Source organism: Fulmarus glacialis, unplaced genomic scaffold (assembly GCF_000690835.1).
Source record: "Fulmarus glacialis isolate BGI_N327 unplaced genomic scaffold, ASM69083v1 scaffold20810, whole genome shotgun sequence".
Classification (NCBI taxonomy): Eukaryota; Metazoa; Chordata; class Aves; order Procellariiformes; family Procellariidae; genus Fulmarus; species Fulmarus glacialis.
In genome coordinates this window covers 2,643-21,221 of record NW_009189924.1, presented here as the reverse complement: position 1 = coordinate 21,221, position 18,579 = coordinate 2,643, and the positions used below count along the sequence as shown (strand labels likewise).

At 48.7% G+C, this 18,579-nt stretch overlaps 1 protein-coding gene across 1 annotated transcript; it reads right to left on the bottom strand.

The window, feature by feature from the left end:
* Positions 1-2,110: 2,110 nt before the first annotated feature.
* LRRC75B (leucine rich repeat containing 75B) lies at positions 2,111-18,280 on the bottom strand (the record flags this gene model as incomplete). The annotated part of the gene is made up of 4 exons (XM_009583958.1): positions 2,111-2,764; positions 13,141-13,253; positions 16,466-16,596; positions 18,253-18,280. Coding segments are annotated over 4 exons (795 nt in total), but the record flags the coding sequence as incomplete, so codon positions are not given.
* Positions 18,281-18,579: the final 299 nt, after the last annotated feature.

Here is an 18,579-nt window from a genome sequence, read left to right as displayed (position 1 = left end):
AGTCTTTGCCATAGAAATTACTCCACTTCTCCAGATTCACTAGAAGGGTTAAAAAGTGTGTTTGGGTGACAGCTGTGCTGGGGAGCACATGCTCCCTTCCCACCTTGGGTTATTCTGGGGCCTGGCTACATTTGCACTCCCTGTTCCCCATCTTCCTGGCCAAACACCATATTCTGGCTGTGGCAGGGCCTTTTCTCTTCCACCTCCACTAGGATGGGGCAGCTAGCACCTGGCCCTAGCTATACTTGTTTTACCTTGTTGTATCTTCTGCTCTTTCTGGTCAGCAGGACAGAGACTTTACACCACTTCTGTTTGCAAGTTAACAACATGAAGGTTACAAGGTCCTGCTCCAGTGACTGGAGCACGAACAGGACTGGGTCCAGCATTTACAGTGTCAGGTTGTCATACTCAGCACAGTGTCTCTAAATCCAGCTTTCGTCCTCAGGGGACTGGATTTATTTGGGGCTTTTGGCAGTTGATCAGAGACACCGATACCTTCCAGTGCCCTCACACTCTTGGTCCAAAGGGATAAATCACTTGATAAATATCACCAATTTGCTTCTTGCAATGTCTTGTAAAATCAGCAAGGAGCATAAAATGTGTATCTATTTCATATGGATTTGTGTGGGTTAGTATATGAGAGTTGCTTATATGTGTTGAGACTCCCAGAATCAGAGAGAATCAGCAGAGGAAGGCAAAGTTACCATTGTTAATTTAGGAGGGCCAGGATTTATATGCGTTTTTTAATATGCCTGATTTCTTTAACTTTTAACTCTTTCAAAAACATATCTGCTCTCTGAATTCCTGTGGGGACAGATAATGGAGAGGACTTGACTTATCAGCTAAAGTCTGATCAGTTTATTGATACAAATAATTGATGCAAATATTGCAACAAAATATTGATGCAACTTGCAACAGGAAGGGCGGCAGCCTACCACAAATGAACATCCATGTTTCACTTTCCTTAGAGGAATGAACCACTCTCACCAATGTGAATGGTACCGGCTGATCCTCTCCTGCTCTGCTCAGGCACTGCGTGTGGACTACTGGTCCACGTTCTTGCAGCGTCTGGGCTGCTGGCTTGATTTGTGAACAACCCACACACTCAGACTCCGTAGTGCTTCACGCTCATGTCCAAGAGAACTGTTTATTATGTTTACATAGAGCATGAGCAATGTGGCAAACACTAGAATATTGCATCAGTGATTTTGTTTTTGGACAGCATTGGAAATGGCGATGCAGCTGCTCACGTCATGTCTGTATTATAGGGTATGCAATATGCCATGAGGAGCCAAAGCTTTGCGCTTTAGTTTGAGAAGCGCCCACCTCTGGCACGTTCACTGCTTGCTCCTCTAGTGCCACAGTTACGCGCTTAGGTGTCTGCTTTTCCTCAATATCACTTGGAACATGTAATTTTAGTACAAAAGCACAGTTTTTGAAACCAATCCTGCTAATCCACAAGACTGTTCCCCCTCCCTCTCCTCCCCCCTCCTCCCATCCCATCCCAACTTATCCCATCCCCCATGCTCCCACCAACACATACCTCCTTCCCCTCCCTCTCACCCCGGTCACACAGCAAATATCCTGATGCTGCAGTTCCAAGCCATGTGTCCGCCCCAGCCTATGCAATCCAATGGTCTCTGACCAAGTCCCTTTGTTCAGATGTTAATACAAAACACACAATAGGAAAAAAACAAAACAAAAGGAGCCAGACACAAGAGGGAGACACACTGCCGGGCTCCAGCTCTGGCCTCTGAGCCCTTCAACTAAGCTCCACAGCAGCTAGGCTCTTGGGGTACCTCCTTTCACACTCAAGGCTGCAGGTCCCAAGGTTTCCAAGGTGCATAGGAAAAGGAAGAAAGGAAGTAAACTACAAGCCTGTTTCTGTTTTAGGTTCCCCCCCAACCCTTTCCCTCAACCCAATGGCTGCTGGAGGATATTCTTGACTCCGACAGGTCTTTTCCCGTCTTCCAGTGAGACCCTGCCTGGGGACCAGGTTCACTGTAAGTCACCGGTTCCTCTCTGGAATGTGGGCGATGGGTTTGGCAGTGAGGGGAGGGAGCGGAGCACGTTGTGGGGGGACGACAGGCTTTTGTCTCACAGCAGGTGGGGGGGAGATGTCAGGGAAGGCAAGAGAAAAGAGCCAAAGGAAGCCAGTAAAGCTGGCCCCCTGCTTGATGTTTGTACTCAAGACTTCTCCTTGGGGTGGCTTCAGTGTGCCAGTGCTGGCCTGTTGTCCAGTCACCTCTCACAGCCCTGCTGAGAGAAAGCACGTGACGGGGTGCTTCCTGCTGCTTCGTCCTCTGGCTGGCTGCCCTCATGCCCGCTGGAGATCTCTGAGTCGCAGTCAAGCGCCTCATAGATGGTAGGCAGCGTGGTCTGCTGGCTGAGGCGCTTGCGCAGGCCCACGAGCAATGGCTGCGGCATGGAGGAGACGTCCACGTTGTTGCCGAGGTCAACCCAGGCCAGGCAAGGGAACTTGTTCATGTCCTTCATGGTGTCAGTCAGCTCCTTCATGGTCGCCCGCGTCAGTCGGTTGCCATTGAGGGAAAGGTGAGTGAGCTTGGGTAGTGCCCAGAGGAAGGGCAGCAGCAGGCGTACCATGTCGTCATTCAGCTCGGTGAAGCTCAGGTCCACAGAGGTGAGGTGGTCCCCGTTGTTCTGCAGGTAGTAGGCCATGCGGTGGACATCCCGCATGGTCAGAGGGATCCCTGACAAATCCACGGAGTCCTGGCTCACCTTCTTCTGCAGGCTGGTCTTCAGGCTAATGACGGAAAGGGGGAGAGAGAGAGATTATTAAGGGGACCACGCTCATCTGCCTCTCATCCAAGTGACAGATCACTTGGGACAGGGGAGAACGTTAAGCAAAGGGTTAATGGAGCTCATGTGGGAAACAAGCACAAGGTTTGCACGATGCCTCTGGGCAGACTGTGTTTTGGGGCTTTCCCATATATTCTCTGCACTTACACATAAACTTTGCCAGAACTGGCTAAACATAGGATGCTAAAGTATCTTCCACTAGCACATTTCAAAGGGTTTGTCTGTATATGCATGTACAGATGCTCCTGCATGGAAAGCAAAAATAACCAAGGCAAGCAAACTTTCTAAGTCACACTGTGTGTGGGCTGTTTGTGTGCCACCTTTCCAGGTGAATGCCAAGGTCTGTTGCAAATAGACTGTGCTGCAGGGCTACCGCAGAGGACAGCAGTGTTAAAAGGCTGAGAAACAGATATCTTATCAGGAAAACAATCTATAGGCAAACTGCACTCCAGGAGTGGATTTACTGCATGTCCCTTTAAAAGCCTTCCCAAGCAGCACTTAGTCAGTAAGCAGCACCAGTGGCTGCCTATTTGGGTCTCTGTGGTCAGCAGATCATCTGGGATCTGCTGCAGCTGTGAGGAGGCAGGGAGGGCATAAAGGTGCTAAAATAAATCTAGAGAGATGGTTTCAGACATTTCTTTTGCTCTCTGCCTGGCAAGTGGAGTGAGGAGGAGGAGGAAGGCAAGCTGTACAGCAGGCAAAGCTGTGCTATGGGGTATGTTGGGTATGTGGAGTTTTATAACGAACTGTGGGCTTGTAAGAATGCTGTGAGAAGTGGGAGCTGTGGGGCTATAGGAGCTGGTGGGGATTGAGTAGAAATGTGTGTTGGTGTAACATATGAGAACCTAATGCCTTGGTGTAAATGGTATTGGTCTTACTGTCCTTTCAGACACATCTAGCTTTAAGGATATGGGAGCCCTAGTAGGACCCCCACTAGTGTCATTAATCATGTGCTCAGTGGGTCTATAAGTGCCTTGTCAAGCTTGGGAGGAGCAGGGTGGGTTAAGAATTAACCACCAATTTGAAGGTCCCCACTCTTCCTATCTGGCTCTCTGTAGTGTCCTGCACACCTGTGGCACAGCCAGTCCCTGAGACCAATGGGTACATGGGGACATGCAATTTCCTTGGAGGAGGCTGCAGCACCGCAGAAGCTCCCGTGGCAGGTGAGAATGTCCCTATGAGCCTTAGTGTTGCCAGGCCCTTCTGCAGTTGTGGAGAGGATGTGACGCTGCCTCTATAGCTTTGCTTTACATATGCAGTTCATGGCATCCTGGAAATTTCAGTCCTTCATAATCCCCTATGAGCATGTGATAACACAAATGAATAAATGTGCATCAGTGTAGGCAACAGCCCTTCATGGGCACATTCAACACTGGCAAACCTGTAGCTGTGCTTCCTTGTAGAAGCGTGAGGTAGAAAGACCTCATGGCCTGCCCTGTCAATTCTCAAGCCCACAAATTCCTGCTCTGGGTTTAGCAGCACTTTGTTCAGGCTACTTCTATGTGTCCTTGTGCTTCCTGTGGGAATTCACTGTGCAAGGCTGAGGTTGTATCTGCAAGCATGCATTTGAGCTAATGAGCTCTCGTGGTAGAGAGGTAATAACAGCGTGGACTAACTTATATCCAGACATAAAGGTTTAAAAGAGCCTTATGTATTACTTACTAAATGTTTATACTTTATATGACCCAGACTACTCCTTAGTGGATCACGGGAGAGGCAAGCGGAGCAGTGCTTGTCTGTACTGTCAAACAGCAGAGACTGGTGTGCTGGTCAATTATAATTGGTCTGAAAGCACACAAGTGAGTTCTCCAAAGGGCCTTCACTTGAAGATTCTCTCCAATATCGGGGCCCCAGAGACAGGATTGTGAATAATTAATCAACCACATTGCTTGTAGCAGCAGTGCATTCTCCTAGCTGCTGCAATTAGGAGTTGTGAACTGTGCATGCTGTATTTGGGATGGCACTGGGCTAGCCTCCCTTCTCCTGGTAATCCAAGGGATGCTTGCCATCAGCCCAGGCTGCCTGGGAGCTGTATTTCTTCCACTCTCCTGGAAAAACAATGTGTGCTTTTTTTTGTATAGTTTGTCACCAACCACTGGCAGTGGTGTAGCACAATCTACCACAAAAGAGGGTTCAACTTGCATAAAATCTATTAGGGACTGGTCTCAAAGCTGGAAGAGTCTCAGGTCTCCCCTAGCACATTATCCCTTTAGCTGTGCTGGATGTTTTATCTGGGTGTTTGATATGGAGTACTTGTTGTCCTAGCAAAACCAAGCATCAAATGCACAGTGGACGTGTGCATTCATATTGGTCAGATTAAGCAGGGAGAAATGAATCTTGAGCGTAAACCTGACCGCATAGGGGAAAAAGTCCCCTAAATCCAGTGGGGGCTGGTACAAGAGATGAGACAAGCCTTCTCTGGCCTGTATTGGTTTAGAGTAAGACTTTGTTGGGGGTGTGAGGGGATACAGGATAAACAAGCATAGAAGCAATAACTTCAGTGTCTGTTTTGTGCAAACACAGCCTGTGGCTCCTGGAAATTCTCTTCCCTGGTGCTGTGAACCCATGGCAGATCCTGGGCGGGGGGCAGAAAGCAGACGTAAACATAGGAACACACACCCCTGGCCCCAAGCCTTATCTGAGTCTGTGCAAAGCCGCCTCTGACCTTCCTATTGTAAAGCCACAAGGAACAAGCTTTAGAGCTCCCAGTTTGGGATGGGAACCAGAGTGGAGTGGGGACCACTGGAGGGCATATCTGAGCCGGCACCGCTCCCTGTGCTGGGCCTCAGGACTCAGGTGCCATTTTTCCTGCTGTGTCAGCAACAGCAGCTTTCTTAACAGGGGGTAAGTTTTAATGGCTCTTGGGGTCCCCTTTTGAGTGACTTGGCTCTGAGTGCAAATAGTGATAAGTGAGGGGAAATGTCAGAAGGACAAAAGCAATGTGCTTGCCTGTCTTTCTCTGTTAAGCCTCCCCTCCTGTTGACTGCTCTGCAGGGACTGCAGTAATAAGTCATGGATCGTGCTCTGACCAGAGCAGGTACCTTCTGCTGCTCTCCCCAGCAGCAAGCCAATACCCCAAGGAGGCTTTAATCAAGCAGACGAATTATCTTCCCGTAATTGATTCTCCAGACTGGACTGCTCCTGGCTGAATGTGCTTAAACCGTCCTGCCTCCTGTCCTGTGCCAGAGCCCTTCCTCCCTCCTTTGCTGGCTTATTTTTCTTTCCTTTCCTGTGTTTTTGCTGCTTCCTTTTGCCCTCATTGCTGTACCTGCCAGGGTGACTGTGGGCCTCCTGTGGGCTCCTCCTGTGTTTAAGTTGTTCTCTTGCCTATAAAAATGCCTTTTGTAGGGATGTGTCTGTAGAAGCCTCGCCCTGGTGGACATAGCCCCTAATGCCGCAGCCAGGCCCTCAGCTCTCTGGTAAGTGCTGAAGCATGAGATCTGATGCCCCACGCATGCTGTGAACCCTGGAAGCTCTCCTCCCCTACTCCTTGGTGTTTCTGTGCAGCTTCAAGAGGTGCAGCTAAATACCATCTCTGGGGCAGGGCACAGAACAGCTGCCCACTCCTTCTCTATTGCTTTAGAGATAAATATATCTGCTGTCAGAAAAGGGACAGGGAAACGTGGGTAGATGCTTTACTCTGAATTATCTGACAGCTGGTATTTTTTGGAGCTCTGCTAAGCTCTATTTCTCTTGGGAGGGGGGTAGGAGGGTAAGCACAGTACACAGGACACCAAGCTCTCAGATACTTGTGCAGCAGCTGAGAAAATGCCAGGTTTATTTCCAGGGAAATAGGTCATCTATTATCCCCTAATTTCTGCAAGTAAAATAGGCTTAAAGATTGCTACAGCTGCAGAAGCTTTTTTTCTTTGTGTGAGACAAAACAGCTACTTAGCGACGTGGCTCTTGATGCCCATGGGACTTGTGGGCAGAGGACTGCAAAGCACTGGAGGCTGGATTAACCTAATGCTACCACAACTGGTGCTGTGTGCAGATTTATAATTGTGGGGATTTGCATCTAACAAGGATCTGGACCCTGGATGCAGGGAAGCAGACTGTGTTTGTATTATCTGCAACAAGCTTAGAGAGGAAACAAACCCCCACTCCCTCACATGCTGGAGAAATGGCTGCAAGTGAGAAATTCTGTGAAACTTTGAGCAAGAAGCAAAGGCAATCAGCAGTCTGTCCCCTACCGCCTGCCTGGAGCTAGATACAGCATCGAGTGAGGAACAGTGCCTGCCTGCCCTCCTGTGTATAAGGGATCAGTGCCTTGCTTGCAACCCTAGTCCAGCCTTCCTGAGGGATGAGGGCTCTTCTAGGTACATCTCCTTGTTTCTCATGTGAAAGTAGTTGTTCCTTGCATTGTTCTCGACTCCCTCCTTGGGGTCTGGCCTTTCTCCCACTTATCCCTTCCCTAGATACCAACTCTACTCTTCAGCTGGCATTAGCCAGCAGTCCCCAGGCTGCACCATGAGCCTGCCCATCTGAGATCCACCCAGGATCAGTCCAGACAGGGTAGGAGTCTGAGGGACCTGCACCTGTCGGGAGAAGGCTTTCTATCTCTCAATCAGAAATGTGGGCTGGGACAAAAATCTTCCTCTCCCCACATAAGGCTCAGTCACTGTTCCTGCCTCCTGGCAACTCAGCTAATGTAAGCAAATTCAGAGCTGTCTTGAGATGAAACAATTAGGAGACCTGAAATTAATTGCTAGTTGTTTGTCTCCAGGACCTGTCCCAAGGGGCCTAACCCTTAGACCCTCTTCCAGGTGCTTCTTTGAGTCCATGAAGCTGAGGGCTCAGCATACTTTTTTATTAGCACTGAATCCCTTCAGCATCTTGCTTATCAGCTAAATTCTTTGGTGGCTGCAGGGAAGGGGTGTAATGGCTCCTGATTGTTGCTCTAGTGGGACTTGCAGCAGCCACAGCGGTGCTTGACCTCTTGTTAGCTTTGTGGAGTTTGGAGGAGCTTGTTCAGCCCAAGAATGTTCAGGTTCCTGGAGCCCCAGCCTCGTTTCCTTGTCTCCATGCTACGGAGAGAGGCTGGGAGGAGATGGTAAGTCAGATAGGACTTCAGTAATGAGGGATGCCTACTATTCCCTGCCTGTCTCTCTGGGGAATTACCAGCTTTCTCCCCCTCCCCCTCTCCCTCTTATTTTTACATTTAATTTGCCTCCAAATGTAAAATTTTCCTGTTGCCAGAGACTCCCATCACTGTGCATCCCCTCCTTCATTAACAGGCACTGCCAGTAGTGGCTCATTAGCCATGAGTCAGGTATCTCTTGGCTGCTCTTCCTTGCATAGAACCTAGTGACAGGCATGTTTGGATGGCTTCTCTGATTTAAGCAGTGATTTAGGGGATCGACTCTGGGCTTTTTAATCGCCTGCTTAGCATAATCTGCTTGCTTTGCTTCCCTGTGGCACAGAGTGCTGCTATGCAGGGTTGGCTTTAGCTGCCTCTAGTGAGACATGAAAAAAGAAAGAGAAGCTTCAAAAGCACTGACCTAGACTAACCCAGGCCAAGCTGTTCTGAGGCTGGGCCCAGCACCTCTGTGAAGATGGAGGCAGTGCACAAACAGGCCACTTCCATGAGGGTTCCCTTAGTCACATCTCCATCCTTGCACCCAAGCTCTTTTGATCACCTGTGGGGAGAACGGAGTGCAAAGGTGGCCTTTCTCCTACCACCCTCCCGCTGCAACTGGGATGGGACATGGATAACTGTAGGTCATGATGCAGCTGAGTGCCTCTCCTCCTCCTGGCTCTGCTGTCATCTTCACTCTGTCCTTGAAGGTGTGTTCAAGGGAGCTGTGAACCCTTGGCTTTCCTCCTGCTGCCACTTGATCTGCCCAAGACCTCTGGTTGTTTCCCCTCATTATTTAGGTCTATATTGCAAAGCAGGGAATAATGCTACCTCCTCACTGTAAATGTCAGCTATCAGGCTATGTCCTTGTCAGACCTTAAACTGTCTGTCCAGCTGACATCTCTGTGAGCAGCAGCTTCTTGAAAACATTGTGTGAGGCAGTTCCTGTACTCCCATGTGACTATTACCATGTGGCTTTAGTTAACTTGACTGGTATTCTCTAACTTGGCTTCCTATCTCTAAAGCAGGAATTATGGTGCCTATTTACCCTGTTGCATAAGGGTGACATGAAGCTCTAGTTAATATTCACCTCATGCCATGTGAAGGCTAGGATCTAATCTGCCAGAGCCGTCATCTGCAGCCCTGAGCGATGTTTTCAAGGAGGGGGGAAAAAAACAAAACAAAACAAAAAAACCCAAAGATCCAAAGCTTTTAGAGCTGTTTCCTTGCAGTGCTTTCATTGCATTTTAAAAGTGCATCTAATGCTGCAATGTCTGAGCAATGCACATCAACATCTGAGAAACGGAGCAATGAGCCCAGAAGGGATATTCTGTTCTCCACCCAGCTTTGGATTAGCCAAGATGTTTCAAATTGAAATTCACTCAGATGAGCAAAGTAAAATGGTGGTGAGACTTGTGAAAAGGAAAGCCTAGACGTATACAGTTTGGGAGTTATTAACTCCATGCACATAGCTGCTTTTGCTCTTCCAGAACCAGTCACTGTGAAAAATCTTGGGTTTTTTCTGTGCCACGAACACCCTGCTTGTAAAGATCACTCTGTGTTTACTGCCTGCATGTTTTGTGGATTCAGGTTTGATCCTTTGCCCTCAAGAAAGGAAGCAGTTACACTGAAGTAGCCAGCTCTGGGGACGATGCAAGTGGAAGATACATAAGGTTCCCTGACATGACTTTGCCAAGACAACCCAGTTGTAATCCACAGCTTCTTGACTGCAGTACTAGGCTGTAATCTAGCTCTTCAGACAAATGCTGCTTTCACCTGGTACCCTTCTCCCTCTCCACTCTGAATTGCAGTCCACTGTGGCTTTGCCCTCAAAAAGTGACACATCCCCTGGATGTTACCCCTAGAACATGTAGTTCTCGTGCAATGCTGAATTAAGGAATCCTCAAGACTTCTGAAAACAAGAATTAATAACATCCAAAAATTCTGCATCTATCAAAATACCACAGAAGTGGCTCCCGTGTTTGATGTTTTGATGACTTAGTCTATTTGTGAATATTTAGTATCTGGTTGGGCTCTATAGCATGAATAGCATAAGGCTGTTCCTTCTTGGTGGAAGTATGATTGGTTCTTAATAGAGTTTACAGTTCCAGATGTTCTGGCATTGCTGTGTACCAAAACAGGAGTGCTTGAAGAAATCTATCTTATCCTTTCCGCTTTATGAGTTCATGGGTGGCTCAGGTTTGTATTTGCTGGATGTTTTGGGTTCCACTGAGAGTAGATGGGGACATAACTACAGTTAGCTTGTTCCTGACCCACTGATTTGCTATTTGGCGGTGGGGAGGAACACCTGATGTGCGATCTGTCTCCAGTATTGCAGATCCTTTCCATCGCCCATACCACATCTCCATAACAGCTCAAACATAATTAAAACCTGGCAGATGCTGTAAGCTCTCTGTATTGCTGGGCTTGTTTAATTATCTCCTGGACCCATCTGACATGCTGCCAGAAAGCAGAAATCGCATTTCAGGAGAGAACAAGGGGGTCCTGCATCAGTTCTGTGAAAGCCAGAAGTCAAAGCCCAGGAGACTGCAAAAAGCGAGAGAATTCAGTTCATGAATGTGGTCTCCACACACTATTCCTCCCTGCTGTCCCAAATCCCCACTAGATTTTAGAAATGCCTTCAACGTATTGCTGCTACACCCATGCTTTTTACGGGACCTTGGAGGCAGGAAGGGTGCAAGCCAAGGGCACAGGTTCAGAGACAGAGGTTATAGTAAAATACTCCCACTGCTGTTTAATATTTAATCAAAATTATTTCATGCCTTATGTAACACCTTGCAGCTGGGCCTGGCTGCCAGGCAGGGCCATCCATTTTAGACCCATATTTCCCTCCACTGCACATTGTCTTGCTGCCCTCTCCCTGCTTGTGCACACAGATGCTCTGTACCTGGCCAATACTTTGGGCCTGACCCATGTGTGTGGGACTTGGGCTCATGGGGCCCAGAGCTCTTCCTCTGGCCGCAGACCTGCTCCCTGCGTCATTAGTAAGCGATGAGTTTGCAGCAGGCAGTCCTCTGCTCTTCCTGGGCTGTGCAATCAGAGGGAACACCTCCAGTTTGACTCTCCAACTGGAGAAGAGGTTTGTTCTGCCTGCAAACAGGAGTGTGGGAGCAGAGGGTTGAGTTAGGTAGCGGCAGGGAGGGATTTCTCACTTGGAAAGGCTGGGTTTCAGCAAAAGAGAGCTTGAAAAGGAATGGAGACAGCCACCCTCTCTAGAGCTCTCCCCGTCTCCAGCACTTCTTTAAGCCTCTCTTCTTTATCTTGGGAGGGGATGGGGACGAGGTCAGACCTGCTCTGTGTCCTGCATCTCCAGCACTCTGCAGGATCCCATAGGGAAAATGTAATCTAACTGAATGGGTCTGGAAAAGGACTCGCTCAGCTCTGGTCCCTCAGTCTTGTTCTGTGCTGTGGTTCCCACCTGCAAACTGGCACAAACAGTCCTGCCCTATGGGGTGCTGGGGATGAGAGCACTGAAAGTCACAGAGGGCTCAGATTCAGTGGCAAAGTGGGGTCACAGGTATGGGAGGCAGATGGCCTGCAAATCATGGTATTAGGGATTTTATTCCTTAAGATGCACTGAGGATCTGCCTCAGAGTCAGAACGAAAGGTATGATGGAAATGTCAATTCCCATGGGGGATTTTAAGTTGCTGGCACATGCATCAAAGACTCCAAAAGCCTCGGGAAAGCCCAAGACCATTCTTAGAGTCCTGCTGTGCTGGTTTTGGCTGGGATAGAGTTAATTTTCTTCATAGTAGCTAATACGGGGCTATGTTTTGGATTTGTGCTGAAAACAGTGTTGATAACACAGGAATGGTTTTGTTACTGCTGAGCAGTGCTTACACAGAGTCAAGGCCTTTTCTGCTTCTCACCCCACCCCACCAGCGAGTAGGCTGGGGGTGCACAAGAAGTTGGGAGGGGACACGGCTGGGACAGCTGACCCCAACTGACCAAAGGGATATTCCATACTATATGACGTCATGCTCAGCATATAAAGCTGGGGGAAGAAGAAGGAGGGGGGACGTTCGGAGTGATGGCATTTGTCTTCCCAAGCAACTGTTACACATGATGGAGCCCTGCTTTCCTGGAGATGGCTGAAGAATGAATTCCTTGATCGGCTTTGCTTACGTGTGCAGCTTTTGCTTTACCTATTAAACTGTCTTTATCTCAACCCACGAGTTTTCTCACTTTTACTCTTCCAATTCTCTGTCCCATCCCAGTGAGCGAGCAGGTGTGTGGTGCTTAGTTGCCAGCTGAGGTTAAACCATGACAGCTGCCAATTTTGCATTTCTTTTTACCCAATCCTGCATTTATTCCTGTGAAGCTAATGGGGCTGACGTGAGCTCCTCTTTAAGTCACTTCTCTGTCTTTTCTTCACCACTGGTGATCTGTGTCACAGGAACAGGCTTTGCTCAAAGAAAATGAGGAGAGAAGGGGTAGATTTAAAAGAAGTAAGGATTGCTCTTTATCTGGTTAGAAGAGCCAGCAAGCATCAAGGAAAGAACAAGTGTGGGTGTCTGAATATGTTTGTAGTAGTGGAAAGCAGCTGCCATCCCGTAGCTGTCTGTGGCCAATGTGCCTTGAGTCGGGTTCCCCGTGTGTGAGGCTCTGCATCATCTCCAGTCCCTCTTCTGGTCCTGGCTGAGAAGCAGGGAGGTGGGTAAGGATGGTCACCTCTCTGCCAGCCACCCCAAAGTGGATCCTACTGAATGGGGTGGTCAGCTTGTGGTAGTGCCTCATAATGGGAGACCTTCCCCATAGGCAGGGAAGTTATACTGGGATAGACAGGGACAAAGTGGGATGCAGAGCTGGGGGCCAGCTCAGCTTGGCACACGGGTGTGTGTATTTGCAAGGCTGCCAGCTTTAGCCATGCTCCTAGGGCCAAACACCCTGCGAGCCCTGCCTGGAGGGTTGTCTGTGCTGTGCAATCACCGTTTCAGTGGGATTGATTTCAACGCTCTTGGGAGAATTTGAGGAACTGTAAGACTACATAAAAAGGAGTAAATAGCAAACCAGAACAGGGAGAGGGTCATTGGCACTGACCCTGCACCATTTGGCTGAGGTTTTCTAAAAGACTGAGCAGAGGCTGCCATGCAGGTTTTCAGCCCTGCCTTTCTCTGAGAAGGCAGTAGTGGCAGACTGGGATGGTGCTTGGCTGCAGCACAGTTTCTCCTGGCAGATCCCCCTCCATGCCCATCCACACTATCCCTGCCAGGCTGCTTACCACACTTGGGACTTCCTCCGGGGCATGCCGTGCCGGTGCCATTTCGAGTGGGGAGTTAGGTGATAAATCAGCTGCCTGCAGATCCTGTCTGAGGATTTCCAGGGGTCATATTCCTGAAAGCAAAGGGACAGCTTAGCCTCTGCGTGCACCACAGCAGAACAAGAGGCAAGGGGGAGGACAGAGGTGGGGAAAGGAACAGAGGTGGTAGTGGAGCAGGGGAATGTATATAGGGGAGGAGATGAAGAGAAGAGGAAAAAAGGGTGGAAGAGGAATGGTGAGAAGGCCTGAGTTGCTTCTGTGCCACATGCCGTCTCCTCCTGAGGTGGAGGAGGAGCAGTAAGAGCTCTGCACTGCCAGGAAGGACCCAGCCCAGCCAGCATGTTCCTGCCCAGAGTGGGGCTACAATTTCACACCCTACCAAGGAGCAAGTAGAGCTCAGAAGAGGGGGTTATCTTCTAGAGTTGTGGCAGGGGGTCCTGCTCTAGGCCAGGCAACACCCAGGAACGCAGGGGTGGCTGAAAATGTGAGAAGGGCTCTGTGCAGGGACCCCCTAAGCCCTTTTCTTCAAAAGTTCTCTGCTTTCAAAAAAGCCCAACGCAGTGACAGCAAGGGTGTCTCAGCTCCTCATTGCTGTATCCTCAGCAGCACCCATCCGCAGCTGGGCAGAGAAGCTGCCAACTCATTGTGTTACAGGAGTACACAATGTGTTACAAGGTACAACAATTACCTTGTTGCCATGCCTCCCAAACTCTACCTGCATACTGTCTTTGGACTGACCATCTGTTCCCCTCAGGTGGAAAGTTCAGCAGTCAGCACTTTTGCCCCATCCCCCAGGAGCTTCTTGCTGGGAGAGATGTGCCCTGGGACATCCCTGCTCCTCCTGCAGCAACACCCTCTGTTCCCTCCCATGCTCCAGCTGGGAGATGCCAGGGCAGGGAACCAGTGAGTTCTCCACACTCCATCTTACTTCCTTGCAGTCTATTCTGCTCCTGGAGGTTTGAGTTTGGGAGCTTCCCAATGCCAGCAGTTCCCTCCAGCCCCTTTTTACCAGGAAAAGATGGCACCAAGATGGTTGCTACTTTTCTGGGCTTATTGTTGCACCTGTTCTCTATCGCCATGACTTTGAACGGCACCTCTCTTCCTCTAGTGAAGCAGAATGGCAAATAGCAGCTGCTGAAGGCTGGGATTTCTGCCCCCTCTATCGTATTTTCCAAATGCTGACAGACACCTGCATTCCCATTCCTCAGCCCTCCAGCTGTGGTGCAACATGTGCATTTAGGGATTTGATAGGTAAACATATAGTAAAGCTGTCAGGGAATATGCTAATTTATTCTTTATTGCAAGCGGTTAAAGTGCTGTACTGTGACTTGCCTAAGCAGTCACTGAATCAGCTGAACTCCCCAGGGATGCACTGCCAGCATGTGGCCATTTTGCTGTGCTAAGTGGAGAGGGATCCCAGCCTCAGTGCTCAGCTGAACACCCCCTGATCCCTGTCCCAGCTCCCGTAGGAACCCCACAGGGACTGGCCCGTGCCCTTGGGTTAGGTGCCTTGTTCTAGACTACTACTGTGCTGACAAGGCTGCAAATGGCACCCTGCTGTCACCTACAACAGCAAACCTTTCCAAGTGCGTGCACGTCCACACCAGGCTTCATCACAGAAGCTGGCACAAGGCTCTGCAAGTGTTTTTTGGCTCACAACTGAGAATTACCCTCCTGTTCCTTCCTGTGTCCTCACTGATTTAATTTCCATTGACAGACTGGGAATTGCACTCAGCCGGCTTGCCTGTAATGCAGTTACATCCACCAGATGCTCAGCCAGGGTCGGAGAGGGGATGTGGTCTGCCAATGTTTGTGCTGGGAAGGGGGCTGGTGCTGCAGGGTGCTGAGTCTCTCCAACCCCTTAATTAAACTCCTGTTGGCTTTGACGGGCAGCTCAGGTGTTCAACATCTTCCTTAGGAATGAGGAAAATCTTATCTATATAATGGTACGTGTGTCAGTACAGATAAGCATGTGCATCTATAAGACATGAAAATAGAGGGGGAGGGGGATATGCAGGTATATAAAAATTGTAGTATGTTATCTGCTAGGCACCTGGGTACTGGAGTAGGGTAATGTCCCTTCATGCTACCTCCCCTGAAGGGCATTGCACAGCATGAGGTTGGAGATGGTCTGGTAGAACAGCTGGAGATGAGGTCAAATGAAGTATGGTTAAGAGATACTAATGCTGCAACCCGCCCCCTTCCTTTTTAGATGCTTATAAAATTTGCACAAAAATTACACTTGAAAAGAAGATTTTTCAGGCTGCATAGCAGTCCAATAATGGTGATTAAACTTTGGCTAAATGTAGTTTGGCTATTGAGACCTGACTGGTTAATTGTTTTCAGAGAGCCTCAGGAGATGGCAGAACAAGGTTAGAAATGCTACTAATCTACACCAGGCATTCAGTGTATTCCCTAGGGTGCCGCTGCTTGCTCTGAGCTGTGTGTACTTAATATCTCTCTTTGAATAAAGAAATTCACTCTATGGCTCGCCTTATAAAGCAAACATGATACTTGCCCAGCCTGATGAGCAAACGGATGTAGTGCAAATCCAAGTATTTGTGGTGGCGAAGGGTAACAGAAGTAGATGCTGGTGTTGCAGTAGGACTGTGGCATCTGTGATGTTTGTCTGCACTCAGCCTTGCCTTTCTTTGACTCTGCTCTCCTGATTCTTTGAAGAAAAGTGCTGGAGCAGTGCAGGGATACTGTGCACGTAACACATTTGCTTCTTGAGCCCTGAGTTGCAATATATTCCTACAGTACCATTCTTTACTCAGAGATCTGGGAAGTTATGGGGGAGGATGTAATGCTGGGTTAGGGAAGTTACATATGGCAAAGGGCCTGGGAAGAGAGAGGTTCTTGTCCTCCTCCTGCAGAGGCACCAGCCTGGCCAGAGGTGCAGAGATATCTGTTCCCCTCTGCAGCCCCATAAACCGCCCATAAGCTAGCAGCTTTGAACCTCTGGGGCATACCAGTGAATATGGCACCACTATCCACCCCATATGTTTTTATCTGGCCTGTACCCTGTCATCAAGGCACAAAAAATAGATTCCTGATTTCTGTGTGCATAACCACCCCCTCCTTCAGTTGCATCCATGTTCTGAGGTAGTTTTAACTGATTTCTGCAGAAATATGCACAACAATCTATATGCTACCACTCCAAGGGCATACACTGGCTGGTTCTGAAGGATTGCAGAGCACCACCGAGCACCAGCCACCCCATTAGGGCTCTCTTTGCATCAGCGCTATGTCGCAAAATGTCCATTGAGCTGAGAGAAGGGTTCACCTTTTTGGGACACTGCAGATCTCTAGCAAGGCTCATCAGCAAGTCATGGGAGATGGGATCCACCAAGTTGAGGAAAGTCGCATTTTTGTAGAGCACTTCACTGAGGAATGTTCCTTCTAGTCCCAGGTCCTACAAGAAAAACACGGTCAGTCAGATACACAGGCTCCCTTGGAGCTATAACCATGAGGTGTTTTGAAAGCAGAAAGTAAATCCCATGAGGTGCCAGCTGGTTGCTCAATACAGGAAACTACCCAACAAAGGTGAAGAAGCTGTGTCTGACCCAGCATTACTGCGATGGGAGGTGTGGACAGCCAGAGAGCTGAATGAGATGCAGTGTTAAGTTGAGCTAGCCAGCCTAAGGACTGATCGCCTTGTTTCCACCTACCACAGAAGGTGAGAGCGGTATCATTTCCAGGCTGGCTGGAGCCCAGAGAGAATTAGCTCCAGAGAAACTCACAGTTTTATCAGCCTCTATGTGTGAATCTGCTGAAGGAGCCAAGCAGGAAGGCTGGCTCTAAACCTGCTTCTCCAATCTCAGCTTTTCTGGAAGAATCAAACCTTTCTCTGGTATTTAGATAGTGCCATACACCCTGGTGATGGCTGGCTAAGCAAAAGTCCTGCCCATCAGCATGAGTTTAGCTGTGTTTTGAAGTTCTCAGTAAGTGCTAAGCACTGGCAGTATTGCCTTTTAGGGTGTAATGGTAAATTTATAGATAGCTCTACATGACAGTCATGGGGAAGTCCTCTTCCCATCTCCCACAGTGTGAGCTAGGGAATGTCTGTGGTCCATGCAACTTACCTGCATGGACCAGAGTATGGGGCACCTTTGGACATGCTGGAAGAAACCTCAGCATCCCTGGGAACAAAAAGCCTCCCCAGGGGCCAGATGGATGATACTGCAAAGAACTAAGCTGTTTCTTGCTAAGAGGAAGCTAAGATCTAATATATGACACAGTTATTACAATCAGGAGGTACTACAGAGCTGGGGGGCGGGGGAAGCATCTGGGAAAGAGAGATCCCATATTCACATGAAAATACCCCAAGGGCAGAAAAAAATACCTCAGGAGTAAAATGTAGAACAAAAAAGCTCCCTAATAGCGATAGTGCTGGGTTTGATTCAGTTGACAAGGAGGGCTCAGCTAAGGGAGGAAACAAGTCCTATGCCCATTCTGTATGCTGCTGCCAGCAGAAATGAATAAGCAAATGGGTGCCCCATATGTTCGCGCTGCTCCACTGAATGTGTGCTTCAGGCATCACCCAGTGAAGGATGCACTGAGAGCTCAAAAAAAAAAGAGAGAGAGAGAGGAAAAAAAAGCTGGGTGTACACACATACATCACCAGCAGGGATGGAGCCATAGCTGGCAGAGGTGTGGCATCTTAACCCCAAGCTTCTTTCCTGCTCTGGATATGCTTGAATAGAGCAGAAAGCACAATACCAAAGAGACCCTGGCTACAGACCTGGTGGAGAAAGGAAGAATGAATCAATGCTTTACAGCCCTATCACTGTGTGTACACAGATGATACCCACAAGCAACCAAAGAACCCAAGCAGTGGATCAGTCCTGAAGGACAGACAGTCACAGACACAGCTGGTTTCCTGCTCTGGATATGCTTGAATAGAGCAGAAAGCACAATACCAAAGAGACCCTGGCTACAGACCTGGTGGAGAAAGGAAGAATGAATCAATGCTTTACAGCCCTATCACTGTGTGTACACAGATGATACCCACAAGCAACCAAAGAACCCAAGCAGTGGATCAGTCCTGAAGGACAGACAGTCACAGACACAGCTGGATGTGAGCCAGGAGTGTACCAAGACATCATGCCAATGTCTCCCTTAACTGTAAGGCTTCAGGGAAATGGAGCCTCCTACGCCAAGTGTAATAGGCACAAATGAAGAAAGCTGCCGAGAGGATGGCATGGCTGGGCATGCAGCAGTGGATGTCAAAGCAGTAATTAAACTCCCTCAATTGGAGCTCTACCATTAAGATGAATCTGCATTCCCATTATAAACCCTGCCTGCGAGGGTTTTATAAATAATATAGCTGTAAATATTCACTTCACGTTGATAGTCCATAAATTCTTAGCCCAGGGGCTGGTTCATCTTACTTGTTCC